General features: G+C 39.3%; 1 protein-coding gene across 9 annotated transcripts in view; it reads left to right on the top strand.

Annotated features, from left to right (window-relative positions):
* CCDC85A (coiled-coil domain containing 85A) overlaps positions 1-18,544 on the top strand; it is a 196,177-nt gene that overhangs the window by 6,001 nt on the left and 171,632 nt on the right. For 8 of the 9 annotated variants that reach the window (XR_008824881.1, XR_008824883.1, XR_008824882.1 and 5 more), the window contains exon 2: positions 1,811-2,726. Coding sequence is in view for 5 of the 9 variants with exons in the window: in XM_056357087.1 (XP_056213062.1) it covers positions 1,811-2,726 (916 nt within the window). In the remaining 4 variants the exon portion in view is untranslated. Of the gene's footprint in view, positions 1-1,810; positions 2,727-12,273; positions 14,676-18,544 lie in introns of those variants that run through there. The other variant, XM_056357092.1, reaches the window with a different exon arrangement.

Below are 18,544 nucleotides of genomic sequence, written 5' to 3'. Positions count from 1 at the left end.
TTCCTTCAGTGAGATGAGGTTGGAGGGAAGGCGAGGAGACAGATGCAGTGTAGGCTTAGAGATACAAACAATCAGCTAATGTACTACGTGAGAGTACATTAGAAGGGCGTTCTTAATTTGTAGAACAGCTTTAAACAACTAAATTATTGAGAAAGTGTCCTTAATAATAGCATAGCATAAAATAAATAGCATGTGGGGGAACACTGTTCCTGTGTTCCAAGTTTTCCTGTTCTGCAGAGTATGAGTGTGTGTGTTCCCTCCCTCTTTTTGTCTGTATGTGGTGTCTGGGGGTGAAAAAGAGCCATCCATGATAGTACTTCAGTAAGAATAAAGCTTACATTTTAAATGTAACTTGCATTACAACAACAGAATCTTTCTCCCAGTTATATGCAAAGGTGTTGTGACATCATACAGATTTATGCATCTTCCAGATAAGTAACACAACACGCCAAGATGTGTAGGAAGGAGTGCAAATTCCTCTTTCCATTCTGAATCCCTGAAGTGCTGTTTAACTTCCACCTTTTGTTCAGATGTCTCTGCTGGAAATTTTAAAAGGAGTTTGGGAGAATGAGGTTTTGAGCCCTGTGCCTGGTCATCTACCTTCTTTGTCTTGTGTGAAATAACCGGTCCATGCGTAAGAATGGCCAGCTGCCCTTGGTTTTGGTGGATGGGTGCCTCCTGCTTCTGACTGATGAGCTGTGGGCTCCCACAACCTTTTGTATTCCACCATGGGATCATTTTAAGTATGTCTCACCAGCTAAGGGTACCTCGTAGCCTCGTTGAGATTTTTCCTTTCTCAAAGATAGGTTGACAGTGGTCAAGTTCAAAGTTATTTTGAAACAAAGATCGGGTAAACTTGTGCGTGCATGCATGCACACAAATCCAGTGGAGCTGCAAAAGCTTCCTTTTCTCAAGAAACAGTGCTAAAATGGTCTTTCCATAAGGCAAAATTTTTAACAGTAGTGGCTGATCTCTACTTCTAGTTTCATACTTAAAAAGGAATGAATATTTAGATGGGAGAAAGATAAATATGGTTGCAAGCCAGTTTAGTAAAATTAGGAGGATGAAATATTGAACAAGTTTTCTTTGGCATATTATTCTGCTATAGTAATTGCTTGAACATTTTTGCTTCAGACTGTTCCTCACTTAGAGAAGGGCATGGAATCATCTGCTTTGTTTTCTTAGAAGTGAAAAATCTATTAAGACAGATTATTTTATTTCAGAGTAGTTGAAGCAATTCTGATTAAGTGATGACTGACAAGGTTCTTTTATGTAAATTGAAACAAAATCAAACAAAACTCAGATTTTAAAAATCTTTAATATGTTCATCTTTATATGTGAATGTGCTTTAGGGAATAGAAAGTATAAATGTTAATAATTATTTTAAGTGGGATTACAATTTCTGGTGTACCTTGCAGTTTTATTCAGCAATAACTCACAGGTGGATGTTTCTCAAGGGAATGAGATCATCATGAGAGCACAGATGACCTTTGCCTAGTTTTGGAGCTATATTATTCTGATATTTAGCATGAAATTAATTAAGCACCTGAAACTTTTATGCCGTATCAGAAGTTAGTCTTTGAACCCTTCAAGATTAGCTCCATGTTATAGTCACTTTTTACTGGACAGCAGCGTTGTTTGTTTGAAGCATGATGCTGTTATAATATGCCAGATCTACCGACACAATTATTTATGTCTCACTTGAGTGCTCAGATGGTGGGTTTATAGCAGTACCATCCACTGGCTTGCATAACGGTATAATGTTAATTCTTTTAGACACTTCTCTGTCATGATAATCTTTCTTTTAAAGGATATCAACCAGAAGCTGCAAGAAGATAACCAGGAACTGAGAGACCTTTGCTGCTTTCTGGATGATGACAGGCAGAAAGGCAAGAAGGTGTCCCGTGAATGGCAGAGACTGGGCAGATACAGTGCTAGTGTTATGCACAAAGAGGTTGCTTTATACTTGCAAAAGCTGAAAGAACTGGAAGTGAGGCAAGAAGAAGTGGTTAAGGAGAACCTGGAGCTGAAGGAATTGTGTGTGTTGCTGGATGAGGAGAAAAGTGGCGGAGCAGGCAGCCGGAGCTCTATTGACAGCCAAATCAGCCTGTGCCAGTTAACTGCGACGAGTACTTACATAAGAGATGTCGGTGATGGGAGTAGTACTTCTAGCACGGGAAGTACAGACAGTCCAGACCACCATAAACATCATCCAAGTACAAGTCCAGAACATCTTCAAAAAGCTCGTGGTGAAGGAAGCCCTGAGCATCAGAAACACAGGAGTATCAGCCCAGAGCACCTGCAGAAGCCTAGGAGTTCTGGCAGTCCTGATCATCACCTGAAAGGACCGAGTCCGGAACATCACAAAACCATTGTCAAAGCACCTGAACAACAAAAGCACAGCAGCAGCAGTCCAGAAACTATCCCAAAGCACGTTTTGAGCAGTAGCCCTGAACACTTTCAAAAGCAGAGGCCTGGTAGTAGCCCTGAGCATCAAAAGCACAGCAGTGGCAGCCCAGATCATCTTCAAAAGCACACGCCGAGTGGAAGTACGGAACATCTCCACAAAGTGAGGGGTACGAGCCCTGAGCATCTCAAACAACACTATGGAGGGAGCCCAGAGCATCTCAAACATCTCAGTGGAGGCAGCAGAGAAGGTACCCTCAGGAGACAAGTAACAGATGACCTGTCACCTCACCACAGAAGTATATACAACGGAATGAATGGTGGGTCAATATATTTAGAGAAAACTCACTTTGAAAATTACTAAGGTAGTTTCAGTGCTATTTCAACTGTTTCTAGAAAAGGAGTAATAATGTTTCATGTGAAAGGAAAGGTAACAAGTCTGGAGTCAGCATTATTCCTTTAGCAAGCAGTTTAATCGGAGTATACCTGTTTGTCCATCCAGTGGGTGTTGGGTGGATTAAAAAAGTAGAGGCAAAGTACATCATGAGTGTTGGTGTTGGGTATCAAGAAGCAACTCTTGGCTTTGATCCTGCTGTGTGCTTGGTAGGTGTGAACTGTTTGTCCTTGGGTAGATTTCTGTTTACATCAGAGAGAAATTGCATATGCTTCTTGTCCTACCTGTATCTGAGTCAGCAGAATGGAGGTGTCTCCAATCTCATTTCCACCTCCCTAATCTACCCTGTCAGTAGCTTTAAAGATTTTAAAATTTCCTGTTTGTTGATGAAAGGCTTCTTATATCCCTTTCCATAAACTTTGGGAAAGATCTCAGATGAAGAGCTGGGTGCAATATAAATGAATCCCATAGCTCTTAAAGCCTTTCAAAGCCTTGAGTTTGCATGTGTTTAATTATAACAAATTAAAAATTAAAGGAGATCTTAAGGGTTTTTTTGTGTGGTGTTATTGCTGCATTTTAGAAAGATACCCAATAAACATGCCTGGCTTTTAAGAGCTGTTTATCCTCACTGATAGAGATTAAGTACTTCTTTTCAAGATGGTCACAATTTAAGTCTTCTGTTATTTTGAAAGACAAGCGTCTACAACTGTTGAAATGAATGAAATACTGCAAATGCAATTGCTAAAACCAAAGTTCAGACATTCTACTGTGCTACAGAAGTAGTTTTTTACAGACTTAGCAGAATTTCTGTAGTCTGTTTTGTTTCCTCTGTATGCTTTTGAGGTATTTTCATGAAGGAAATCAGCATTGTAGTTGAAAACTCATTTCTCAGAGCTGTACTCCTAGATTTGATATCAAACTCTGTGGAAAGCGATGATTTTGCCTTAGTAAATTGTGTTGGATGGAGTTTATGTGTTTCCATTTTGTAAGCAGCTGTGAGAAGTTGTGTTGACATTGGTGGAACTGACCACTTGTAGTTGGATCTGCTTATGAGGTGGAGGAGACAGTGAGCTCTGTGCCGGCTGCTGTCCTCATCATTTATCACATCACGCTCTCATTTACCTATTGTGACTAACTTATAGAATGCCTTCAGTTAAGACAGCCTGCTCTGTAGGAGCAAATTCAGATTACTTTCAGTGGAATGCATATACCTGACAGGGCTGATGAACCCCAAAGTGGTAAGTGTAGGGACTTCTCTTTTAATGATTTTGAAATGATTAAGAAGATGAGTGTATGACAACTGCATGAAGATGTGTGATGCATAAGTTATGAAAGTCAGTCTTAAAAATCTTCCATTAAATACTGTATTTCTTTCTCCATTCAGTTCTTTCTGTTTAAAATTGACCTGGCTGTAAGCAGTGTGAAGTACAGAACCACACTTCCTAAATGTGGCTTCTTTCTTGCACTCATGATGTTCATCATCCAGACATTACGTGGATTATGTAGAAAGTAATTTTGTAGGTTATGTAGAAAGGTGATCTAACGTTTTGAGTATGTATTTTTAAAACTCATGCGCAAAGATATGTTTTTATTCTGCTCCCAACATGGTGAGCTTTCTGATGCGGTTTTTTTGGTTTTTGTTTTTTTTTTTTTTTTGTCCAAATAGTCTTGTTAAGAGTTCTGCCATATTATTAACAGTGCAGCGAAAGCAGTTGTTACTTGAAACCTGAGTTGACTGGTGTCCTTTGTGCAGAGTATTTCAGCTATCTACAATTTGGACTCGGGCCACAAAATGCTGGAGAGGGCAGCTGGTGATTTGGGAGTCTGTTTATTGACTCTGCTCGGAGCTTTGCCTCTCCTGTGCTTTATATAATCATTTCTGCAGAAGGACTTCTCTCACCAGTGAGTTGTCAAACCTCTCTTCTTTCATATTTATATAATTTGATGCAAGCATGAGGTTTAATTCTGACATTCATCTGAGCTTGGTAAACTTGGTAAAACTCCTGACAGCTTTGCACTGAGGAAGAGGCCTTAAACTTCATGAAAATACTTGGTCTTCACAGCAAGGCTGAATTGTTTTGGGTTTTTGTGTTATGTTTTTGTCAGCTACTGTGAAGTTGTGGAGAAGAGCAGTTAATGTGGAAGTGGTAAAAGTGCTGATCCTTACCACTTGTTATTGTTGTGAAAGTAATGTCTAAATCTTAATTTGCATGTTCTGTGTAGACATGTATACATGAACCTGCCAACTGAGTATAGATGGGGGACTGTGCATTGAGCTGCAATGAAAATCCTGATCTTTTGTATCTGTTGCAAGGAATGGTGAAATTGTGAAAACGTGGGTTAGAAAGTGGCACGGAAACCTGGAGCGCTATTTTCCATTCTTTATCCCAAAATCATGTAGTAAGTATACTATATCATGTTGGTGGAACCTACTTTATTTGCAGATTTGGAATATATCTAGCTAAGCGGATGTTTGACTGCACATTTGTGTGGCTGTTTTGCAGGGCACTTGTAATCTTATTGCAGTACTTGTGAACTGTCATTTGAGCAGCAGGAGTGAAGTGTTTGTGATCTTAAAGGATGAATAGCAAAGACTAACATCTTTTTTGTCTACTTTGTAAATACAAGAATAAAATAATAAGTTTTAACTATGTAATCAGAACCTACCAGACTCAGTATAAGCCTGGCCCATCTTCCTTGGTCTTAACTGGACCCTGAATCAGGTCTGAGAGGAGAAGGTATTCCTCTGCATGTCAAACCTCATTCTAAAAAGTACAGCACTGTCTACCTGAAATTGCTGTTCCTATTTAGGAAGCACATTTTTGAACAGCCTAGCTGTTCCTGTTGAAATGAGAGCTTCCATATGCTGCTAACAGGTCCCATTTACCCGGGGTTCTGGTCTTGTCAGCACTTGCATGACCACAGGAAAGCAATGCGTTTGGTAGTGTACAGTTCTCTATACCACAACGTCGACTGTATGTAAAGACACAGGGAACAGAGTCAGAGCATTTGCAGGTTTCTGACAAACTCTTCAGCTAAAGGTAAAGCAGCTACAGTATAATATTACGATGCTATCAGAAATATGATGTGTAGTTGTAGTCTGCTTTACAGGATATGGTATATGCATTAATCATTTGGGCCTCATGCATATTTTAAGCTGTCATGAGGTATGCGGGAAATTGCTTTAGTCCAGAGCTGTCTTTGGTCCATAGGCAGAGCTGAAGGAATAAAAGATGAGGGGGTAACATTTCCTTTCCCAATTCTTCTCATTTTCTATGCTCAAAGGTTTGATCTTGGTATTTTTTCTCTTGTATGACACGGCAGCTTTTGTTTATAAGATTTATAAAGCTTTAAAAAACCCCGAAACTTCAGGGTTCTTCTGCATATTTTTCTGAAATGAGTATCCTCAACCTTTGGAGTGACAGAAAATGGGATGCGAGCGCTACGTTTGGCTTGATGTTTGTTAATTAAAAACATGTATTTCATTTTAAAGGATCTAACCAAATAAAACACAATCATCATTTGCTGTGATCAGACACCTAAACGTTCTGGGTAATGAGCACAGAGGTATATGGGATAGAAAGATTGCTGAAATTAGAAGGGAAAATACCGACAGTAAAAACATTTTAAAGAGAACGTTTATGCAACCTAGAATAATACATGGCAGTTTAACTCTGACAGAAATAATGGGCGGTATAAGTGCCTCTACGTAAATGATGTGCTTTCAGCATTTGCAATCTAAGTGGTGTTTTTTATTCTAAGCAATTTATTGTAAACTTTCTATTTTAAGAAGCCCTTTATTTTACTCTGGGCTTTGACTTCTGTGTGAAAGGCAAGTATCAGAAGGCTTTCGTATGTGCTTTTCGCTTCCTGCTGAGGTTATTAATGAAGAGAAGTAAAACTGCTGACTAACACTATATATACTGCTGGAGGTGTGAGGATCCTTACAGAACAAATGCAACAGCACTTCTCTGCATGAACAAAGGTATTTGTAGGCTAAATGGAGACTCAGCTTAAATTCTGAACAACTTTTGCTATAAATGTGCTTCTTATAAGGAAAACAAAATCAGAAAATACTGTGCTGAGTAAAAAGAGGAGACTGCAGTATGACTTCAGAGAGAAAAAAACTTGTAATAGTGTTACTGGGTTAACTGATACCCTCTCTGTGGAAATAGCTCACATCGTGCTGGCCAAATAGTGAAATGATGTCATGGTTCAATGTAGGTTTGCTTATGTGTTTCTTAAAGTTGAAATGGAAATAATTTGCCTGTCATTAATAGCGGTGTACAATACTTTGTGTGTGACTTGAGCTTTCCTGATGGCACCCAGCACTGTGTGTCTGCTGTTGGGAGCCTGGTACAGCATTAGTTGCTCTTGAGAGTAACCTGTTGCTGTATAAACAAAGGCTACAGGGCTGAGAGAATTTTTTGCTTGCCTGTATGAAGTAGTCTACTATTTATTTCGGAAATGTATTTTTTTAAAGTGTAGAGCTCTGAAACTTTGTCAGCTGGAGTTTTTCAACTGATTTTTTTTGTATGTCAAACTTGTAAATTAGTTTTAGCTGTTACACACTGAGAGAACTGGGGCATGATATGTGAATATGTGTGTGACTAGAGCATGCTGCATTTATTACCAAATTCATTCTTTGTGGAGGAATTTTTCAGGTTGAAAACGTAGCTTGTAATATCAAAACAATGAACCTACTAGAAACTCATGTTATATAGCTTTTGGGAAGAGTTCATGCTTGGATATCTTCAATGGCACTGACAAAGCCAGTTTTGGTTTGAATGTTTTATAATAATCCTCCCAACAAAACTGCTGATACGTTAATGGAAAAGAGTGACGCCTCTCCTTATAAAGAAACTTTAGTTTCAAAGGGTGGTATGGATGTTCCAGCCCTCTTGATTACTGAAAAGTTCAGTGGGTGATCAAAGTGGCAAACAAACTGGTGCTGATCGCAGAGGTTTGCTTCTATCTCGGTCTTGTTTGGTGCTAGACGGGCAGTGGCACTCCATGTTACGGTGGGAAGTACAGGAGGGATTCAGCTGAACACCCTTCCTTGTTACAAGGACTATGAACACACCACAGCCACGTGTGATACACAGTGCTTTCTATGAAGTCACTACTTTAATTTGTCGTATTTTTTCTGTGAAGTTTTTTCTGCTTTTCAAGCTTTGTACTTTTTCCTTTTTCTCTTAAGTTTGCTGTCCTGCTGCACAGATGACTTTGTTTTGCAGCAAGGACTTGATGCTAATTCAGTCTTTCTTTGATGGAAGCAAGAATCAAAGTAGGGAATATAGATATATTGCCTTTAAACCATCACCAGTGTGCCATGTATCTTTTAGAATGAAGTCTGTGTTAGTCTGTAATGAGTGTGTGTGTTAGTAAGATGGGAGGGGATTGGTGCTGACTGTAATGCTTCTGCCAGTGAGTTGGTTACTCATCCCCCAGTTCGTGTGACGTACCACAGTCACACAGAAGTGGTGATACAGCCCATGCAGTAACTCTCCCTGCAGACCTGTGAACGGTGCCCTTCCAAACATTTAACCAGTATGAAGTGGAGGTTAGTAGCCATGCTGGCTGGCAGATTAATTTGAGATGTGTGGCCCTATCTCTTGTTTTGAGTGTTGGAACTCCACTGACGTTTGACCACAGACCTCTAGAAGTGAAAGGCTAACAATGTATCACAGTGCCATTATTGATGGTGTCTTGACAAACACTCTGCAAGCCAGCAGTTGTGTGCATCCCTTGACTTTAATAGTGTTACATCTGGGATGGATCTGTCATACTGATTTTTCTTTTGTTTTGTTTATTTAATCATATGTTTTTTAAAAGAATGTATTTTCTGAGTAGTGAGTGGGAGTTTGTTTTGATATGTACACAATAGAGAAGCTTATTTATTTTTCATATTGGGTCAAGATGCAAGATGCTTGCCTTTACCTCTGAGAGCTCATCAGGAGCTGGCACGACTGTTAGTGTTGCCTGCCTCAGGTATGTGGGCAGATTTTTATTTTACTCTGGTTTTTAGTGCTGGAGTAGAGAGTCCTTACGTTAAAGCCTTGTCTAGCAAGAGTACCTTTAACCTGAGGACAGGACCTCATGTAACATAGTCCTTTGCACAGCTTTCTGAGTTAGTGTTAGATTTTATAATAGTAAAATATGTTTTTAGAAATATTACAGTGATTGTGAAATCCTCTGAACTCTGGCAGTCATAATGCAGAGTTAGAATACTACAATAACTCTTGGTAATTGCTGCTTGTTTAAGAACTTGTAGGGTATATATTTTGTATGTTAATCAGTATCCCGTCTCTTCTGTTCTATCTATTAATGAGATTTTTTAATTGTTATTTGTTTGTTTCTTTATTTATTAGGAAGTTAACAATGGAGTGTTGCTGCAGGTTGTGCAGGGACTGGAGCTGAATTGGTTAGACAATTAGGGAAGAGTGTAGCAGTCAATATAGCATGGGGTTAAAATTTTGTACTACTGTTCACACACAAAGTGCATAGATTTTGACAGGAGTCAAGGACAGTGAGGCATTCCAAATTATAAGGTATTTAATGAGGTATAATAAAGCTTTTTGTACATACGAAAATGACTCTAGCAATGAAAATTCATCGGCTTCTGAGCCAGTAAGTCATGTCTTAATTAGCAGACTGAAGCACAGCTTATCTTAGGTCTTATTGTCATATACACAGATATATAGTTACTGAGAGAGGACTGAGAGTTATCTTCAAGTCATGATCTTGATATAAATCTTGTCTGCATGTGCTTCTTGAATAGTTAAAAGGGTGGGCTCTCTTAAGAGAATCAGCTAGGAATGAAACGCTGAGCTTTGAATTTTGCTTAATGCAGAAAGAAGTACATCTTAATATACCATATCCATACTCGTGAAAGATTAAACCCAAGTTATACAGTGCTTGTGGTATGATCTGTTTTAACACAACCGTATGCCTGAATCTGTAGAATAGTCTACTGTGTAAGCATCAGTGTTCTTGTCTGTCTGCAGACAACTGCAGCGTTAAGCCTTAGTAAAGAAAAAGGGACAGAGCAGTGTACCATGGAATTTGGAGAAGTATTTTAATAGGATGCTCAGTTGTAACTAAACTCTTAAGCAACACTAGCAGATTTAGCCAGACCCTCATTGCTGTGAAATGGCACAGAGCCCAACAACAGTTAAAGTCCTGAGAAGTATCATATGTTCCTTTGGATAATACACAATGAAAGATAAGGGAATCCCTGGTGTTTGGGGGAAGAGGTCTCACTCATTTGGTCTAAGGTGAACATCAGCTTCTAAGTAATAGAAAATGATGGTGAATTTCACTCCGGTGTGTCGTTCCAGTGCTGTTAATGGCAAAAGGTTTTGTGTGTCACTCTCTAAAACAGCTGGCCCTGATCCCAGTTTGGGGGTGGGGTGGCGGGGAAAGTTAAAACACTAATTGGTCTGGTCCAGTGTGGCAATTTCTGGTTGCTGTGAGGTGGTTCTTTTGGTCACTGTTCCTTTGTATATGGATGCAATTTTTCCACATGCTTGCTCTCCAGCTGTGACTTGAAATATTCCTCAAGAACTTAACAATGCCGTCTACACTGTTAGTGCAAAGTTGAAGTAATGTGAAGGGTTTTAGTAATGTTCTCCGAATCCTTTACATACATGAATTAAGAATCTTCAGGAATCTGTGGGGCACTCACAATCATGAAATATAAAAGCGTATTTAAGTAAGTGAGGAGAAAAATTCACCCTTCTCTCTTTACCCTCTTTGTACTATTTAAAGTTCTTTTGAAATGTGATCACTGATGGTATTTTCAGACAGTGTCATAACAGAAAGATACCAGATGAAATGAGAAGAGGGAAGGATTAACCTGGGAGAGGCCCTGGACAGTGGGACTGAAAACCAGCAAGATATACTGTAACAGTAATAACAGTAATCTGTTTCAGAGGAAATTAATTACACCAAGTGTAACATGGAGGGGAAAGGATATATACCAAATTTGTCTTTAAAAGAATAAATACACTGATGGTACTAGTCTGTGCACGTTTAATGTTTTAGTGTATTTTTTTCCTTGTGCTTTTTCATTCTGCAAAATACACAGAAGAGTCAGGATCATGATTTGAGATCTGTCCATGAGCATTTGGTACACAGCATGAAAATGTTTGCAAATTATTGATTGTGAATGGGAAAGCTGCTATCTTGAGCTAGGCTGTCTTTAAAGATGAACAGTTATGTGAAGACTGTGAATAACAAATAGTCTTAGTTCAACTTGTCATTCTGCTATAAAACGTCTGGCATATTTACATTGTTTATGTACATTCTTGGGGAGAGGAAGAAGCCAGCAGTTGTGCACCTGTATACTTCAGCAAGTACGTGCTTATTTTTTATTTGCATGACTTGTGTAAACTTTGCACTGAATATTATGTCAGGTTACAGAGGGGGGGAAAAATGGTGACAAGGTTTTTAATACTGATTTTTAAAACTCCGTATAATAATTTAAATGGTTATTTAGATTAATCAAACACAGTAGTGTTCAAGCAGGGTTAAGAGTAAAAGATACGTTAGAGCTGAAAAAGCACAGTGAGCCATGTGGTAAGCAACAATATTGAGTGTCTTTTAAAGGTCTCCATTTCACTACTTCCTCAAGGTTACCCGAGTTATTCCAGAGCTATTATGCCTGTAATAGCCAACTTCTCTAATTTGATCAGTAGTGAGATGCCTCCTTCAAATCTTTGACCTCAAAACTCACTAGATTGCTTTCACTGCATCTCTTTAAGTTTCTGTGAATTGTGAAAATTTGCCTTGATAAACGTTTGCTGTGGGCTTATGGAGCATGTACTTGTAGCTTGGATTCAAAGGAAAAAAAAAATATGCTTTTTGCCAAGTTTACAGGGCTGATGTCACTGTGTAGCTCACATTTATGTGCAGTTCAGATAAGCCTGGAGAAAAAGCATTGATAGGTGACCTGCATCCCCTCTTGGTTTCTGAGTCTATTTTTGTTTTACAGTGAATGAATCTTAATGATGTTAAAAATCCATCTCAGTTTTTTTGTGGTCTGAAAATATTACCAATGACATTAAGATGGGTCTCTCAAAATACTGTTTGATTATGAGAGAGAAAAAGAACATTTCACTGAAGGCAGCCAAATAAATCAGGCACAAGCATATGAATGCTTGAGGTAGAACCTGAAAATTGGCTTAGAGCCTTGGAAATATTTGAGCACTTCACTCCTCATTGGCACCCAACTTGCACAGAAATTAGATGCCCAGAGACAGAAGCAAGATGCTTAAATATCCATGCTTTTGCAGTGCTGTGAATGAAGTCACTTGGTTGTTATTACCATTCATGTTGCTTGCCTGTGTCCGTTTTTTAATTTTTTGTAACCTGAAGTTGAATTTTGAATTTTAGGTTTTTTCCACTATCATTAGGCCCATAAAGGAAACATGAAACCAAAGTGTTCCAACAATGTTTTTTTTCCTAACCAGCTCTCCAACCACCAAGACCAAAGGCTCTGCAGTCTTAACTAAAGAGCAGAAGATACCAGAATCTGTGTCTCCTCCAGGTACAGGTGCTAAGAACTTTTTGATTTATTCCTTCTTGTTGGAACTTGATACCTGGTCTACACTCCGATCAATAATGCCGAATGCTACATTTTGACTGCCTGCAGCCATAACATGTGCGAATATTTTGGAGAACTAGGAGGGCAAAAGCATCCTGAACCTATTAAATCCTAATTTTAGTATTAAAGCGTTGGTATTTGCATATTTTACCTTCTCAGTGAATGTAATAAAATGGAAAGATTTCTTAACCTTTTGGGGTGTTCCAAAAAGTTGTATTTAGACTGATAAAAATGAATTGCTAGATTTCCTGACAGCACAGAAGTGGCTGATCAGACTGTCTTGGAATTGTGGATCTCAGAGTTGGTACTCTCAAGACACTGTATCATTCTGGTTTTGCCAAGAATGAGTTGGATGGTGCTCACTCCTTGTATTGGTCACACTACTGCAAGTACATCTGGTTGTAGACCCATGGAGTACTGAAAAGATACTTGGGGAAGTCCAAAAAGAGATGTGGCACAAAAAAGACTTGCTTGACCCTCTTTCGTGAAAACTCGGCAACAATCCAAATCAAGCCAAGTGTATTGTACTTAAATGACAAGTCAACACTTACCAACTGCCACCTGGAAATATGTACTTCCAGCACTGAAGCTAAGTCGGTTTCCTGAGCAACATATTCTATTCCACCTCTGTTGCTTGATGGAGTTTTTACTTTATGGTTTTAACTAACAGAATTGACAGAGTTGATTCCAATATCAGCTTGGAAAATGGATATTTGAATGATGAGTGAAGAATGAATGAGAATTTCTGTTTGCTTTGAGAGCAAAATACCTGTCGAATTTATCAATACGGAAACATCTGTACTTCAAATGTAGCAGACCTTGGCTCTGTCTCCTTTGTGTTTGGTAGAGGTGCACTTAGCAGATGTATTTTCCAGTAAATTGATGATAGATATTAATCCTACGTGTCTCTTAAACCTAATGTGAGAGCTTTGGTTATTCGTTGTCCCTGTTACAGGAGAAACAGGGTGTTGACTGCAAAGATAGTCAGGTGACACACTCAAATTTAACATTTTTGATTAAGTGCTTTTAATACCCCAAAAATCTTTTTAAGTTTGAAGTTATTTGTTTTAGCAGCACTGCTCAGAAATGCATTATGATGCATAGGAAGCATGAGGCTCTTGAAACTCGTGGGAAAGGATCCGTAATGGAAGAGTAAAGGGATTAGTAGATTTTTTTTTACTGCCCAGAGTGAGAAAAATCCAGATAAGTTTGTATTCTGTTTATTAGGAAATTCTGTTTCCCAGGGAAACAGAGGCATCTTAATTCTGAACACTGAGCCTCACTGGTCTGTGTCTTACCCATCAGGATAGTATTCAGATGCCTCAGGAGTGTGGATAGTCATGCTAGTTAGATGATGAATAAACCAGCCAGTTGGTTTACTCATCTAACTAGCATGACTGTTGATATGGTAATTACTAAGTACTAATTTTGTGTCCCATCATATCTGGTGAAACACAGTGGGAAAGGTTCTTTGAGAGATGGTTTCTTCACTGCTTCAGAAGTCTTATCGGGAATCTGGAGAGGATAAAGCTGAGAATGTTCTCAATTTTAGCCACAACCAGAGACATTTGTTGCATATGTAGAGAAACATATTGCAGCAAAAATAGATTTCTCTGGTTTAATGGTGTAAATCAGAAGTAGCTCTTTGACCTACGGATTGCAGGTCCAGTTCTCTTTCTGCATGTATACCCATCCCTTTATCAATCCAAATGTATTTCTAATTCGGGGCTCAAGCCAGCTGCAGATCTGTGGAGTTCCAGGGGTGGATGAGATCGTAGATCTTGGCTTGGCGTGATGCTGACTAAGCTTTCATCTGTGAGCCTGTCTGCTTTCAGCTCTGTTGGTGCTTATCCTCCATACCATGCAAGATGTGGCCTGGTAGCTGCAAACCAGTCAGCTGGGCTAGAGGCTGACTGTGTGGAGTTGTGAGATTTTAGTGATAGCTAGTCAGAGAAGGCTTGGTATCAATTTCATTGCATGCAAGTATGCTAATGCGTGTTCTGGCAGGGTGGGGAGTATTCTCAGAGAGATCGGAGCATCCTCTGCCTTCCTCAAAACCAAAGTGTGCTCCTCACTGTTCAGGTGGCTTCCTTCACCTTCTGGTATGGCATCGCTGCAGCGGTGTCATCAGATCTTGTATTCTGTTATCTTGCTTGTGAACATATGTTTTTTTATTGTGTATTGTGCAGAAAACTTAACCATCAAAACCAAAGACAAACTCTGGAAAACCCAAACCCAAGTATGTATCAGATCTGAAAGCCACCAAAATAAATGTTCAATGATACCTATTTTGTGTGTCTGTGGTATGTTTGAATTTTGCTGAATTCATGAACATCTGGCAGAGGGAAAGACTGAATCGGTAACATGTTGTTAGTCAGACTAATGACACAGAAGCATCTTCTGGAAATTGCTGTTGCAGTATGTCTGTTCTTTTCAGGCCCAATCTGTTGGCAAAAAGCTTTTGCTTTGGTTTGGGCTGTGTAAGCCTGCTTCTGTGCTTCAGAGAGTCCTGTGAGCTTCTGAAAGGTCCAAAGCAAGTCTCTGATACCAGCAGTGGTGGTACCAGCCAAGGGAGCTAGAGGAGAGGAGGACATAGCTGGTTTTCTTTGCTCCCTTTGTTGCTGTGGAAAGCCATCAGAAGGTCCTCGCCTTGCTCCAGCTTCTACCTGTGGAGTGTGAGCCTGCAGAGGCTTGTGCAGCAGTCTTGCTTTATCTCCTAACAGTCATGCAGCCCTGACTAGAGAGCTTCCTTCCGCTTTTCAGCTGGAGCTGGAGTAACTGGCAGTTCTAGTCCTGGAGATCTCTCGTGTTGACCGGGACAGTGTCAGTGTGTGGCGGAACTCGCACTGATTTACATGCATGAATGCTTCCTTGATTATAGCCAAGCTACTGGTTGCACAAAGTCAGGAAAACATGGCTTTGTGAAGTTGAGACCTTGATGTATATAAAGAGCTATGGATGTGCTGTTAACTTGAGAAAATGCATACTCCTGGTGGTAGTGCCAGGTTATTACTTAAAGCTTTTTATCAGTAGTTCTCAAAAAAATTTACGAGCGAAGCAAATACTGTGATCATCATCTTGTGTATGAAGAACCATGAGCTAAACAAATGTTTAATCTGAATAAGATTAATCAGTCACTAACTAAACCTTAAATCCAGGTTTTCTGAGGTTTAGCTACTGGTTATTTCTTGCATCATCTGGCTTTTCTAAGTGCTTTTTTCTTAAGTCTGTTTTGACTGTGGTGTAAAAACTGGGGCTGAGGTTATTTGCACACCTAGAAAACACCTTCATGAACAATTAGCTTGATAAAAACATTTTCAATGTGTTTCCTTTCAAAATCAACTTTTAAAGCAGTGTTTCCTTCCTTCCTGAATTTCCTGAATTATGCTAAACTGGCCAGTGGGGAGCAAAGCTGTCTTTAATTATTTTTGTATGTGCGCAGCAGGCATATTAAAAGATGTTAATGTACCTTTTGCATTTACAGGGATGGGTAAAAGTGTCCTTGCAATAGAGAAGGTGATTTACAATGAATCCAAACTTGGAAGTGCTGTGATAGCTTCACTAGAGGAAGCTATATTTTTCTGTCTTGTTTCTTGTGGCCTTTTTTTAATGCTGCCAAATTGTTGTGTAGCTGTAGTTGTTTTCATTTGGAAAATCAAGATGCTGATATGAAACAGAGGCGTGGTCTGCTATCAGCTGAGGAATTCAGTTTGCTAACTGATACAGTCAAAATGAGTCAAAATCAATCTTTCATCAGAATAAAATTTAAAAGTAAAAGCTCTTATATGCTAAAAAAAAAAAAAAAAAAAAGAACCATTATTTTGGCAAGATGGTCATTTGGCCCTTGGTATCGATCAATAGTGTGGCATCTTGTGAATATGCTAGGGAGGAGGGGAAGTAAGTACTTAGCAGATATAAATCTCCATGACGAGTCTCTGTCTGAACATCCCTGTGACTTGGCAGATGTGGATGATAACAACTCGGTGAACTAGTGTATTTTGAGATTTTTTTGGCTGAATGCTGGTAGACTCATTTCTAGCAGCTAGGTGGTTGCTGCTGCTATCTATCAAATACTGCGGTCTGAAATGTTTACAAAGTCACATGAATCAGTGGCTGTGTTTGAGGAAAGACTGGTTAGAGGTTCTTGCTGTCTGCCAGAAGGTGGAGGTTTCCTGTACAAAGTAACTGGAACAGAGTCATTTCTAAAAATGTTTATGAATGGCACCAATCAGAATTCAATCCAGGATTTTAAACCTCCATAGTAATGTATACTCAGTGGGGAATCAGGCTTTGACGTTCAATAATGACAGCCTAAACATTTCCAGTGGGTGATATGTGATGACAGGACTACAGTAACAGTTCTTGTTATGAGTAGAAAGTTACTGTAATTATAGCAGCTTCCTGCCATGCTAAGTAGTGAGTTTTTAATGGCACTTCTTATGATGAAATGCGGTCTGAGTGCAATCGAATGTTTCAAAACTGCGCAGAGATTAAAGAGACATTGGTACTCTTACTATTTTAATCTTACTTATAAATGAGAGCAAAACGCCAGGTTGTGTGTCCTGAGCACAATTTAGCAACCTGTTAGTCTTTTAATTATCTCCTTCATCATTAGATTGGTCTGATTATTTGGTACTTGAAATGAGTGCATATTTTTAAGTTCTCAGGGTGGTAGCTTTTGGAAAACATTCATTGCTTTTCATTTTACAGGCATTTTGTCTTTCATGCTGGAGTTTGGGAACATATGGTGCTACTTCTGATGTAGCACTTGTCTAAATATCTTTGCTTATAGAATTTTCTGCAGAGCCGTATCATTTTCTCCTGGATAAACGTTCCTAATGCATTTAACCAATTTTATAACTACAACATGGGATTACCACCTTTTTATCATTGTAAACTTTTACAGGATGTGGGTCAAGAAGTTAAACTGTGAACCCCAAATAAGAAAAGTGAACAATAAGTAGTTAGAAATTCAAAGACACTAGTAAGAAGTGCAGTAGTGATAGTTGCATAAAAAATAATATAGTTTATCAAAACACTTCCCAGATATTTTGAAAGCGTCAAAATAGTAATTTTCAGGCTGAACTCTTGGGGTATCTCTGACAGTCAGTAGCCATCCTCTAATACAGTGTCCAGAATGTTCATGCGGTGACTGGTTACACCTCATGTTTTGCCCTTGGTCTAGCAAGCACACTCCCCAAGTGATAGTGTTTCTCCTGCCTGAGCCACGTGAAGGTTCAATCATGAGCATTAAAAAATGTAAAGTAGCAACACGTTCATCTATATACAGTGAAGGGAAACTGAAAATGTTTCTGAGACTGAGGAGCTTGGCATAGCTGAAAAGTTAGAGAAGAATAACCAGAATACTTTTGTATACTTCTGTCTACATTGTTTGACTGTTATCCAGCATGAGAGATAATTAGCAGGAGGCTAATTGGCCTGTTAAATAAACCTCTTTAGAAATGATCAAAAATATTTCTCTCAGGGAATGATGCAGATCTAAAACTACTCTTACATAGTGGTGGGAAAGCAAGGATTCCAATTAATGTGGTCCTCCTGATGTGAAGTTGCTGAGATCTGGGTATGCGACGGGCATCACCCGTATTACCTACCACTCTAGGAAATGCTCTGAGGTGTAGGACAGCGCCAGACTGACGACTTGCGCTTGGGCTGCCCTGTTGCTTCCCAGCAGTTATGTTACCCAGGAGCTAGCAGCTGGAGTGCACGTAAGGATGGAATTAGGCAAACTTTGAAAAACAAGCTGCCAGAAAATACCCTAGCATGCCTTTTAGGAAGGAGCACAGGCAGGTTGTACTAAACCAACACCTGAAGCACCTCTTGCTAGTTAGAATAAATGACTGCTTGCCTGGTTTAGACTCTTGCGTGCTGTGCTATAGAAATGCATGTGTGCGCTGTAATCTTGCTGCTTCTCAAAGGAGAATGACTTGCTGTGTTGTCCTGTTTGAGATGCTGATCTAGCTAATGAAATCATTTAGTGTTTGACACTGCTTTTGTTTATGCAGGTGGCTGGCTTTATACACTTGGATGTGCCCACTGGGTTCACAGGCTTTTTAGAAGCAGGGTGGGTTTTGGTTTCAGGGTTTTTTGTTGTTGTTGTTGTTGTTTTTCCCCAAGTG

This window comes from Falco biarmicus, chromosome 12 (genome assembly GCF_023638135.1).
Source record: "Falco biarmicus isolate bFalBia1 chromosome 12, bFalBia1.pri, whole genome shotgun sequence".
Taxonomy (NCBI): domain Eukaryota; kingdom Metazoa; phylum Chordata; class Aves; order Falconiformes; family Falconidae; genus Falco; species Falco biarmicus.
This window is presented reverse-complemented; position numbering and strand designations above follow the sequence as displayed.